This window comes from Myotis brandtii, unplaced genomic scaffold, assembly GCF_000412655.1.
Source record: "Myotis brandtii unplaced genomic scaffold, ASM41265v1 scaffold395, whole genome shotgun sequence".
In the NCBI taxonomy this organism is placed as follows: Eukaryota; Metazoa; Chordata; class Mammalia; order Chiroptera; family Vespertilionidae; genus Myotis; species Myotis brandtii.
The window spans coordinates 1,346,806-1,359,071 of record NW_005365155.1 but is presented as its reverse complement, the minus strand read 5'-3'; the positions used below and the strand labels follow the sequence as shown (position 1 = coordinate 1,359,071).

The following is a 12,266-nucleotide window of genomic DNA, read 5'->3' as shown; positions in this document are numbered from 1 at the left end:
GCAGCAAACTATTCAGATGGCAGGGTTCAGAACAGCCTCGGAGCTCTGTTCCTGTGACACTCAGCCGGCAGCAGGCGGGTGTGCAGAGCAATGGAGTTTTAAGTACTTAAGTCAAAAACTCTGTGATTCTAGCCCTTCTGGAAATTGAAGGGTTTAGTAAGTTCTTCATTATTGCCAGCCTCCTATTTACTTACCAAATACTGTGAGCTCAAGGTCCTTTCTGGCTTTTCCTAGAGACAGAAACGGATTCAGCCAGGCCACGGGCGAGTGCAGCAGAAGCTCCCCCATGGAAAGTTCTGTTACCTGGAAAACAGGAGGGCAGGGGTGGAAACCACCGTAGGTGCATGTTGGAGAGTGAATCACATAGGTGTGGTCATGGCTAACATGCAAGTACATTCTGTTTGATTTTTAAGATCCCTGTAAACTTGGGGCCTTAAGTAGTGGAAGTGTTGATAATAGGAACAGCCACACAATTTAGGTATGCCTACATCAAACTGTTTGAAAGTGACACGTGAAGGCATTCACTCCAATGCACATATTCCCTGTGGCTGAGACATGCCTCTGACCACAGTGACAAGGTTCCTCCACAGTGCCTGTGCTGGCATTGCCCGCGGACCTAGCACAGTTACCATCTCTAAGCCATCGAGGACACTAGGCCTGCTAGTAGAAAGTACCAATGTTGAAACTGGCTGTAATAAACAATTAAACTCCAGCTGTTTCCTTGTCCTTTTCTACTTAAAATACATTGCTCCTTATATATAGACTTGAAAAGCTCAAGATTCTAAATTTAGTAATCAGCTGGAAAAAATATATAGAAATTGTCAAATTCTACTTAAACTACCTTTATAAGAAAGGAGGTAGCCCCCAATATTTCATGCTAAAAAAATAAAAGAGAACAGGCCCTATTCTCTCCACGTGCTGACTCCCACTTCCTCTGTCCATCCTGCTATCACTCTGCATGTCGGCACCACCTCTGGGATGTCCTGACCTCATGCCCACAAGGAGGAAGAGCTCAGGGACCTTTCTTGTTGTCTTTGGTACATAACATAAGGTTGCATTTTTAAACCAATGTAATTAATTTGTTACATTTATACCTAAATTGTGTGGCTGGGTTATTATGAGCATTAAGATCAAAATGAGAACCTAAGGCATTTTCTCCTCCAGGAAAGCCCTAACGGGGGTTCTAGTGTGAAGGTCACCCGTAGACCCAGGGGGCAGGTGCATGAAGCCTCAGAACGCAGAAGTCCCACTGACCTCCCTCTCTGTTCCGCTCTGCTCCGCTACCAGCTGGTCAAACACGGTCCCGTAATCCTCATAAATCTTCTGCATCTCATTGATGTGGCTCGCTACCTTCTCCATGGCTTTCAGCGCTTCTGCAAAACAAAGAATCATACTTATTTCATAATGTTTGTCTCCAATCCTATCCGACAGCAGTAATGAAAAAGCTCAAGATTCATGCCAGGATTCGAAGCCAGTTCTCACAGCAGTACTATCAGGTTTACTCAAACAGCCCGTTATAATCTAGTTATTATAACGAACAGCATCATCTTCCGACTCAAATTCTCTTTGAAATGAGGCAGGAAGTAAAAAAGTAAGGAAGTAAAAAGCATCAACAATAATAATAGCTACCCTTTATGGAGCAATTGCTATTTGTCATGTACTGTTATAGGTAAATGATGTGAATCATCTCATTTAATCTCTACCATAACTTGACTCTAGGAACTGTAATCTGTCCTATTTTGCAGATGAGAAAGCTGCGGTGCAGAAAGAAGGGTTAAGTATTCAGCCAGACTTCCACAGGGCACTTGTAAGATTCTGCCTCTCCTAGACCAGTTACTGGAATGTGATCCATAACAGTTGTTAACAAGGACTTAGAAATGTCTCTGTAAATGCTTAATTGCCAGAGAAATTGTCAGCACTTGTGCGTGGTGTTTATTTGTAACTTCTTACACCAGCCTGTGGAGGGACAAGATGTTTTTGCCAAAGTTCAAAAGCAAAATTTCAGGTCACCTCATACAGCGTGGAGGGAGTTGTGGAAGGCAGTATTCTTAGCAAGCCTTTTAAAGATCTTGATGTGAAATGAACTTTACAGTATTTGGAACAGTAATCGTAATTTGTACCATTTACTTGTACAATTTGATTTTCATACAAAAATATTTTGTCCTTGGTACTTGTGATATAAAAGTATGCTTGTCATAGTAAAAGAGCCAGTTTAATTTACACTCTTCTCAGTGTTTATTACTCAGTGATAGTAGCATGCAGTGAGTTTTTCCATCTCCACGGGTTTATTACATCCAGCTTAGCTGCCCTCCTGGTTCTGACATGCGGAGAATGACCCGTTTCTCTCTAATCCAGCACAGCCTCCCTCTCAGGGATTCTCTGCTTGCTATCAAACTGAGGGGCTCTGGGTACTGGACAGACTGTATCTCAGGCCGATGATTTGCAGGGTGACAATAGAAGACACATCGGCATCCACGTTGAGGCATAATCTGTCCTTAGGAGTTTGGTTTCTGAGTCAGGCTCTGCTCAGAGATTTCCACAAGGTGGAGCCTCACCCAGCGTATTCCATTAGCAGCACTGTGACTTCACTGAGATGGAAAGGAGGCCTGGTTTTCGGTTCTCATAGTTGTTTGCTAACCCAGTGACCCGAATTAACCATTTCACACCCCGGGCTTATTACCTTCTTTTAAAAATGAAAATGGAATCATCCCTCCAGGTTAGCTTGGGGCTACTCCAATGAGATCATTTTGCCAAATGTTTTGTCCATCTGAAGGGATGGCCATATATCTAACTTTTCCCACATATTAAAACTATATCTAAGATTAACAGTCACAATACTGAGAAATGTCTTCTAATACACAGGGGGGACTGGTCGGCCCAGCCGGCCCGCTGTCCTCACCTGTCAGGTGGTAGTGCTCCTCACTGTCGTGGTCGGTCAGGGACACCAGCTCCCTGAGCAGCAGCGGGTACTTGAGCACCCTCTGCACGGGCTTGATGAGGTAGGACTCCAGCGTGGACGAGTGCTGCTTGGTGGGGTTCCGGGCATCCAGGAAGGCCTTGAAGGCGTTGTCCGTTTTGGCTGCAAGCACATGGATGGAAGACTCTTAGCACAGCGGGATGGTGCATTTCTACTTCATTCAGTTTTTATGCAGTTACAGATCATGCACGTCTACAGTCCTAAAGCCACTCCTGAGTAAGCTCCCCAGTGCGTCAGGGTCAGGCACCCAGCTGTCAGCCTGGACTCAGCATCACAGCGCGACCGCTCCCGCGGGCAAAGGGAGCTCACTCACTATCAGAATAGCACAGTCCACACACCATGGGTACACTGGCCCATGAGAGACTGTCATAGGAACCTAACGAGTGAGGTCAAACAATCCTAAAGCCACAACACAATGTGATCCATACTCCCACAAAGATTCATACAGCAAAATAAACCAGTACTTTTTCCAGTCCTAGCACAAATGGTTACTTATTGCATTATTCATAATGCAGTATCTTTTTTTCCTTTAGAATAAGTTGATAAGCCCTGCAGCCTTCACCTCTCCAGCTCTGAGCAATCTAAACCTCCCACCAGAGGGGCGGTGAGAACTGCCTCTCTGTTGTGTGTCCAGTGTCGTGAAGGGTGTGCTCGAGAATCCAAGGGCATTTAGTTTCGATAGCATTAGTGGATACACCGACTACTGCTTTGGATCCCACCTGCAGGCACTGGTTGACTAGCTATTTGGAATTCAGCCAATTTGAATGAAGATCTACCCTTCTTTGGAGTTTTGTTACAAAGGCAAAGTCTACACCTTTTAGGAGATGCAGTGCCATTTTGAATGAGACTGTCAGATGCACTGGATTGTGAGATGGCCCTTCTTCATGATGGAGGAATCAAGCAGACCATTGGTGCGCTGGGAGGAAATCCCAGTGGAGTCAGGTCTTTGTGTGAAGAACTAGAGAAGACAGACCTTGGCTGGATCTGGTTAATGTGAAGCACTCCAGCGTCCCTTTTAAACCTGAGCCTGTTCTAGGACAGGTTGAAGTTCTGGATCTACACCAAGTGGCCGAGCTGAGTCATGGGGCTGGTTAAGCACTCAGTGTCAGGAAAATCCCTAAAGGTTTTGAGAAAAAAGCATTGACCAGCAAACTCTGGGTCCTCTCAGACAATGCCATTAAGAAGCATTTGATGGCAGAGAGGAAAGGCTTGGAACTTAGCTTGGCTGCCAATTCCCTGTTGACACAATTAACAGAGTTCAAATATAGAGCCCTCCTCAAACATGGGCCACCGTCATGGAGGGGCGCTCTGATTCACTGGCTTCTAGAGGTGGCAAATCACAATGGTAACGGTCACAGGAGGCCATCCTTAATTCTAGAGAAGGCATTCAAATGCTGGGGGAGTCATTTTCATCTTGAAAATTTATTACATCACAGTTCAAGCTTCGGTAGGTTCATATTCCAAGTACACTTGAAAGCCTGGTGACCTTTCCTGGAGACAGTTCCGATGAACCTAAATAGGATTACATGTGTTTCCATAAGCTGTTCTCCACTGCGGGAGCTGAGCACAGCGGACTCCTGAGGACCTGCATTTGTTTGGTGTTCTCCTCGAGGACTGCATTACTACTGCTCACAGCCTTGAGCTTGAAGTCCTGTGTCTGCATCACTGATGGTTCCTCCTCTTGTCTCTGCTCCCAGCAATGAGGATTCCAAAGAATGGGGGAGGAAGACATCTGAGAGACTCTAACCGCACACCTAGAGAGGTCTGCGGTGACCGAAAGAAGCCCTCGGTACTAGAAGAGCCTCGGTTCAGCATCCCTGGTTTAGGCATTACAGGAATAAGTTGAACTTCAAGTTGATGATACAAGACAGTGACTGCAGCACAAAGACGCCCTCCACCTCCACATCAAAGAAGGTCACTGTCATCATCAAATGTTTGAATACACTTTCCCAGCTGGACAGACTGGCCTGCCCACTCTATGTGCTGGCCGTGTGCCCACCAGCTGACCCATTGCAGTTCAGAGCCCAGAGCTCAGGCATCTGTAAGTAAAAGTCTTCAATTGAAGCCAATAAGATCAAGTGAGATGATAAAAGTGTGGAGAGATGAAAGGTACTTCATTGGCAGGATGTGAGCTGTAACCGTGTGAGTTTTCCCAAAGAAGCATTCATTTTACTCAGCTCACTTCTTGTGAGCTTGATGGTGGTGTTTCACAGTGATTTCTTGGGCTTAAGAATAAGATTAACAAGAAGGAAGAAAATGCTGTAAATTTTCTACCCCCATCCAGGGGCTATGGTTCCAAGTTTTTAGATCAAGGAATTTGGTGAAAAATAATTTAGATGTAATTTCACAGCAAAGTGACATGTGGCAAAGCAACATCTCTGCTCTCAGGACTTTAACCAATAGATTGGGAAAAAGAGTACTACCAGTTTCAAGGTCAAGAATGGAACATGATCCCTTAAAATTGCACTTATTCCTCCTTGTTAGGTACAAATTTATTCTTTGTTAATAACCAAAAATATAAAAAACACAGCTTCAAAAGTTAGGAGTAACTTACCTCGCTCTAGAACCTTCTGTACTTTAATGTGATTAGCACAGAATCCACTGTACAGCTTGAAGTGGTCGGCGTAGTAAAGGAAAGAGCCTCCCAGGGAAAACAGTAATTTCTAGAAAGGGATGGAGAAGTCCGTCAGACATGGGTTAGTGGGTGTCTGTGGCATCTACTGCTTTGGTGTCTCCAGGGCCCTGTCTTTCAGATACTAACACACTCAGGCCTCGAGCAGGCGCTGGACTGGAATAAGCCGGGACTGCCCCGAGCGCAGCACAGCCGGGCGCTCCCCTAGCAGAGCTGCAGTTGGAAAACTTTCCGGTGGAGGAGCCCACTGGCAGGGTGTGCAATCGAAGGACACGAAAAAGTTCTACAAAAACGCCTCTGACAAAGGGGGATGTACCAGCAAATGGGCTGAGAGGCACGTTAATGAAGCCGGTTCTACTCAGAGGCATGATGCCGTCTATGCCTTCCCTGCAGGGGCTTCTTGCCAGCCCTCAACACTCGTGTTGGAAATGGGGCTCCCTCCATAGGAGAGAAGGTCAGAACAGTTTACCACGTGGATGAGGAATTGGGCAGCAAGTGCTCCGGGGTCAGAGGCCATCGCCTGCGCCTGCACACCCTTTAGGTGGCTTGAGTGAAGGTGTGGATATGGTCTGCACCCAGGCACCTGGCACAGAAATCGTGCTGTGCAGCCTTCCAACCACCTGAGCACAGACTCCAGGACAAAACTGTGGTCTACTGTCACCACATGCCCGGGGGAAACTGCAATGAAGGCACTAAGTTTATCCCATCGATAGTCCGGGACAGATCTTCCTCAAGGGGGAATTCTGCACTGGACCCACCACTCTATGCTTTAAACTGCCGTGTAAAACACTTACTCTAAACTGCGAGGGGGTTTCAAGTACGTTAAAGTCAGACGACGCTGAAATGCCATCCTCCAGCGTCTCCAGAAACACCTTCTGAAATTCAAGCATCTCTGGCAAACTTCCGAAGAGCGACTCCATCTATGTGAAGACGGGAGTTGAGAGGGTGTTAGCAACAGGTCTAGACCCACAGGTCATAGTCACTCACCAAGAGCAGACAGAAGTATACCCTTTATAGAATATGGCACCTTCATTATGGGGGCACTTTATACACAGAGAATTTATAGCTCTTGTCCCCATAATTCTAAAATAAGTTTTTAAGTGGATGTAAAATTTTCAGAATTCAAATTGGGGGGAGGGGGGGGAATGAGAGAAAGAAAGGAAGTAATTCCTGTGATTTAACCTTAAAATGTCATACATGGAAAAGTAATTTTTGGCCACAACTTTGCTACAAAAAGGACGGTCCTGCATTTGTGCAATACACTTTGCTTCATGCCAGAGGCCATGTCCACAGCTTTGGAGGAGGCCACACTGGGGTTTCTCTGAACACCCTGAAGTCTTGGACGTTTGGGGATCAGTAGATAGAATCTCCTAGGAGGTTAACTAAAGGGCAGAGAGACTAGCCTGTGGTTAAGGGACAGAGGGAAGGTGATTATTTACCTCATCTTGGGTAAGAAAAGTCTCATTTTGAAGTGGCTCCAAGTATAATTCAAAGAGGCAGCTCAGATCCTGAAAGACAGAAGAGTCTTTGGCACTTAACGTCTCTAAAATACCCACGAGTTTCCAGCAACCCGGCCACAGCTCCAGACTCCCATTAGGAACGATGAAGTTTGTGTCTTGTTGAAATTCTCGACCCTGAAAGTGGCCGTTACTGCTCATCTCGACCCTAAAAGTGGTCATTGCTGCTCACTGGGTTCAGAGGTAAAAACCACAACCCATTCAGCAGCTGGAGACATGAGCAGTTACTGAATCACAGCCCAGGGAACACACACAGGTTGAAATTTCCAAGTCGCATGCAGAGATCCAGGTTAGATGAAAGAACGAATAAAACTCCATGTTAAATGTCAGCAGCAAAAAGAAATTAAAACATGAAGATGTGTGTGAATCACAAGAGACTGCAGGTGCTGGTTATTTCATCAGAGAGTGACTGGCTGTTGTCATTCACCGTGCCAGCCGATGCTGTCCAGGGGACTTACACACGAGGGCAGGTCTGCGCTGACCCGCGGGGCCAAAGAGCTGCGACACCCAGGCCCTAAGAGGAATCGGGCAGCGAGTGCTCCGGGGTCCAAGGCCATCGCCTGCACAGCCATAACATTCATCTCCGCTCTCCCAGCATCAGGAAGAAACGACCCTCCCAGTGCGCGTGGCCTGACAGTAAAAAGCAACAGCAGCGATAAAAAGGGCCTTGGGCTCCTGGTGAGAGCTCCATGACCAGCCTCGAGCTGTCAGAGGGCTCTGCGGCCTCAAACATGGTGCCCGGGGCTGCGGGGAGGGTCACCATGGCTCCCAGGAGGACGCAGAAATCTTGTCTGGACTCCCTGGATTTTCACCTCACTTCCCCCCCTCAGATGTGGGGCAAGACGTAATGGGAAATGAAATGAAAATGTCATCGCTGTAGCTGTCCTTTCTCCCCTCTGGGACCAACGGAAGGGGTTTGGGTCGTTCTCCTGAGCTCTCTGAATAGGGCCTTTGGTAAAGTCCAGACAAGATGCAGTGACATTGGTGAAAGGCGAAGCTCATCTCGTCAGGAGAAAGGTGACAGCCGTGTGTGTGCACACCGAGGTGTAACTCGGGGCTGGCACGCCAAAGCTGCCACAAAGCACAATACAGTTCCGAAGCTTCGGCAAATACTTCAAGCAAAAGAACTGCCTTCCCCGGCCCCTGTATCCTTAATGTTTCTCCAACACTAACTAGTGGCTTCCAAGGCAAACAAGCGAGTTCTCTGGGCTCTAAAGATGCTCAGCAAAGCCCCCTCTGCCATGTGGGAACGCCCGTGATGAGGGGACATCCGTGGAGGGACCTGTCCCGCAGGGACCACCGTCAGGCGGCGTCTGGGGCCCTTCTCAGAGGTCGCCTGTAAACCAGTTGTGCCTCGTTCCTCATCACCTAAAGTGATCTCCGTCCCCCAGTACTAAGCCAGGAGACTCCCTTCCACAGATCGCACAAACTGGAACATCTGTTTCCATAGTGAAAGCTGCCTTGGTAACAAATGAGCCGAGATCTAATTTTTTCCGAGTCCTCGAAGCATTTCCACCCTCTCCCCCTTCCCTCCCTCCTCTGCAGCAGTTCACTTCTTCAAGTGCATGGTGGGGTCAGACAGACATCTCCCGGGGACCCCTGCTGCCATACCACTGGCCACCACAGACCGGAAGAGAGCAGGACAGCATGCTCTGCCCCCGCCTTTACCTTCACATAGGACTTCTCTGTGTCCATCAGCTCCTGGATGACTTTTCGGAGGCGATCTGCATCCGACAGGTGGCGGGCCAGGGGCCTCGGAGGTGGGTCCTGGCCCTCCCGCGGTCCTTCCATGCTGGTGGCCTGGGTGGCGTTAAAACTCCTACACAGCGCAGCGATCTGTTCGGCACTCTGCGAGGGGACAAGAGTGGGAAATGTACAGGAGACTGTCCGTTACTATCCACTGCCCACCAAGGACATAACCAGTGCCTCCATCCCCGCCTGGGAGTCTCATGGGGGACACTCCAGGGCAGGTGGTTTTGTCCGCCGCAAACCACTCTATCACCTAAGATGCCGGCAGGGAAGGTCTGAGCTTGCACCGTTCAGTATCTCCACCTAATGCTTTGTCATTGTCATGGGCTGGTGGGCAGGTGTATCTTTAGTACGAAAGCTAGAGAAGGAGGCATAGGCTCACTCTCTGCGATGCTGTTGAGGTTGCTCTAAGATTGTGTCCCAGCTCACAAAGGGCACAATAAGAGCTCCATTTGGTCCACTCTGTCCCCTCAGTGGTTGGCCTGACACAGCTCAGTCTCCCATGTAAAACAGCGGGAATGAGCCAAGAATCTAATTGTGGCGCGTTAGATTTAGACTTAGAAAATTTAGGATGCTTCAATGGACTTGGGGTTCTGCCCTCAAACCTAACCATTAGCTCTGCAGTCTTGCACCAAGTTGCAAAGTGTAAAAGTTGAGCTGTTGTAGAAGCTAGAAAGGAGAGTAGAGACAGAGACTTACAGGAAAGGTAAGGTCCCTACCCTGAAAGGGTCAGAACCCCCGGGGGCACAGACAGGGAGCAGTGACACGGGAGGCCTGGGAGAACTGGGTGAACGGGCTCTGGGAAACCTCAGAGGGGCCAAGAGCCGGACCCAGGGGCTGGGGAAGCCAAGGTCTCATTCCAAGTAGGGGGAACAGAATCTCAGATTGAGAGGCAGGAAGGAGCAGGCATGTCCGGGGACTAACAACCTTCAATGCACCTTCCTAGTTAGACTCACACACAGTGCAATCAGGCCTTCCCCAGGAGAACCCATTGTATGCTCCTGCCCTCGGCTGGCGGTATAAAATTTCCGAAGGTCTCCTACCTGCCTCCACAGAGCCTGGAGCACCATCAGATTACATTTAAAACATCTATCTTTCCGTTCTACCCAGCCCAGCTTAGCACCTGCCAGGCTGTGAGCCAGTAAAGGGCAGGCCACACCTTTCTCTGTCATTGCCCCCCCCAGAGCCCAGCTCAGAGGCTGGTTGACAGTAAGCATTCTGTCACCTCTGTTGCCCTGAAAATATTATTGACTAACAAAGCAGCTGAGTGAGTCCCAATGTAAATAACTAATATCCAACTATCGCGGCAACTTTCTGTCCCTCAACTAAAACCCTCTGGTTTCAATGGCTTCGCGCCTGATCTCTGTCACTCTGTCCAGGGTAAGAAGCTGAACATGTCCAGCATCTCCTAATACGCATTGAATTCATTCTTTGCTTGGATATTTCAGAGCATGAACATCTTCCACAAGCACGTTGGTCACCCTCAGTGGCCGGTGAGTGCTTGTTATCTGAGCTGCCCCCTGAGAAGCTACAGGGCCTCGAAGAGAAAGCAGGGTGCTCCTGCCCTCCCTTCTCTCCCTCTCTGACCTACCCTCCCCCCAACACAGTGTCTTCAACGGATGGACATCTACCTCCGCAATAAAGCTCAACATCGATCCGGGCTCGTCTTTCAAGTCAATTTCACGGGTACCAGTTGAGGGCCTGCTCAGTCTCCAAAGAAACAGAAGGCTGTTTCTGCACGAGACTTGCCAAGGCAGCCGGGAAACGAACGCAAGCTTGTGTGGAACAGATGAGAAAGGTCACACACCTCAACGAACGGAAGCGTCACTCTGAAGGAGCCGCCTGGGAAGGCTCCAGTGGGGAAGTGGGTTGTAACTTGGTCATGGAAGGAGCATGTTCCAAGGAAGGACCACAGGATAAGCCACAGGTGCAGTGGGAGTGAGGCCCCCACAGGTGTCAGCGATGAGAACTCCCAGGCCCTGGGGCTCTTTAAATAGAACTGCTTCTCTTTTGTTTTCACACTAGTCTTGGTACAAAAGTCAGACCAACCATAAAACAGGCACTTAGCCTCCAGCTAGACATATAAACATATATAACAAAATTTATTCTCCAAAAGCTCCACGTGTAAGTACGAATGATTCTCCTTGGATACACACATGATCCACTAAGTTTTGTCCTCAGCTGTGAACACAAGCACATTTCTGCTAACACCTGTCAGAACACATTCATTCTGGGTAATTGTCCAAGGAAAGGAAAACAGATGTGGGTCGTAAGGCTCCAATCAAGGCAACTTGATCTATCAAAATGTCTCGTGTAAAACAATGAAATCTTATGATTCATTATTAAAGAAACGCCGACACTTCAGTCGTGCCCTGAGAGCTGCATGACATAGAGCAGACGCCAAAGAGGACAGTGCAGCCCAAAGGGGCTTCCTTCTCTTCCGGGACATGAGCACCCTAACGGAGCACCGGGGAATGTAACAACCCCCCTTCTCCCAATCCTGTCCTCCTCCTCTCCAGTGGCTGTCAACCCTGGCCGCCACATATTGGCTTTATTTGGGAGCTTAAAAAATATACATGCCCAAACCAACTGAATCAGAATCTCTAGGGCCCCAGGTATGGGCATTTGAAAGAAGTTTCCCAAGTGATGATCACATGTAGCCAAGTGAGAACAACTGGTATACCCATCACCATAGCGAACACTGCTTGGTTTTGCCAGCATGGTGCTGCCTCCAGCCAGATCACCCTGTCCCAGGGTCTGCACGGAAGGATGGCCAGGTAAAGGTGTGTGGACTGAGCTCATGAGACAGGCAGAAGCAGACAGAACCATACCTGTGACCCTGGAGTTCGGGTCTGGTGCTCTACTAACTGAGCTAAACAATCCAAGATAATGATACTCAGACTCTAAAACTCACTTATTTGAAATCTCTATACTGGTATTTCTGCACCACAATCTCAGACAACATAATTCTGCAGTCCTGAAAAAGTTTCCAGTTCTATAGAATCTATATTAAACTCACATATATTGTATAAAATAAGATCTGACAAAATGCACCATAAGCTAAATGGCAGCTGGTGAGATGACAGCTTTGCCTTGCTGGGATGTTAAAATTCACACCTAACAATGCAGTGTTAAAATAACGAGATCTTAAAAATAAAGTCTCTTGCCGTTTTAGAAAATCAGAATTCATTTTTCGAACACTTCTGGTAAGATGAACTTGAAGAGGGAACATTTAGGCGAGATTTTCATGGCCAGTGTTCTTTCTAAGGTACCACAGTGAAGTGCTCAGGTGCAATGCAGCCTCCTCGCCCCAAACAGGGGGGCTATTGCCCAGGGGCCCCATGAGGATTAACTTGGGGTCAAAAGGAGGCTGGGCCCTAAAAGGAGTGGC

General features: G+C 48.1%; 1 protein-coding gene across 1 annotated transcript in view; it reads right to left on the bottom strand.

Moving 5' to 3' along the window:
• The window catches only part of TIAM2 (T-cell lymphoma invasion and metastasis 2), a 117,125-nt gene that overhangs the window by 6,241 nt on the left and 98,618 nt on the right, over positions 1 to 12,266 (bottom strand). The window contains exons 16-22 of the mRNA XM_014545039.1: positions 8,795 to 8,974; positions 7,049 to 7,117; positions 6,404 to 6,529; positions 5,532 to 5,640; positions 2,900 to 3,079; positions 1,255 to 1,373; positions 195 to 303 (exon numbers count right to left, since the gene is read on the bottom strand). Coding sequence (XP_014400525.1) covers positions 195 to 303; positions 1,255 to 1,373; positions 2,900 to 3,079; positions 5,532 to 5,640; positions 6,404 to 6,529; positions 7,049 to 7,117; positions 8,795 to 8,974 — 892 coding nt within the window. The remainder of the gene's footprint in view (positions 1 to 194; positions 304 to 1,254; positions 1,374 to 2,899; positions 3,080 to 5,531; positions 5,641 to 6,403; positions 6,530 to 7,048; positions 7,118 to 8,794; positions 8,975 to 12,266) is intronic.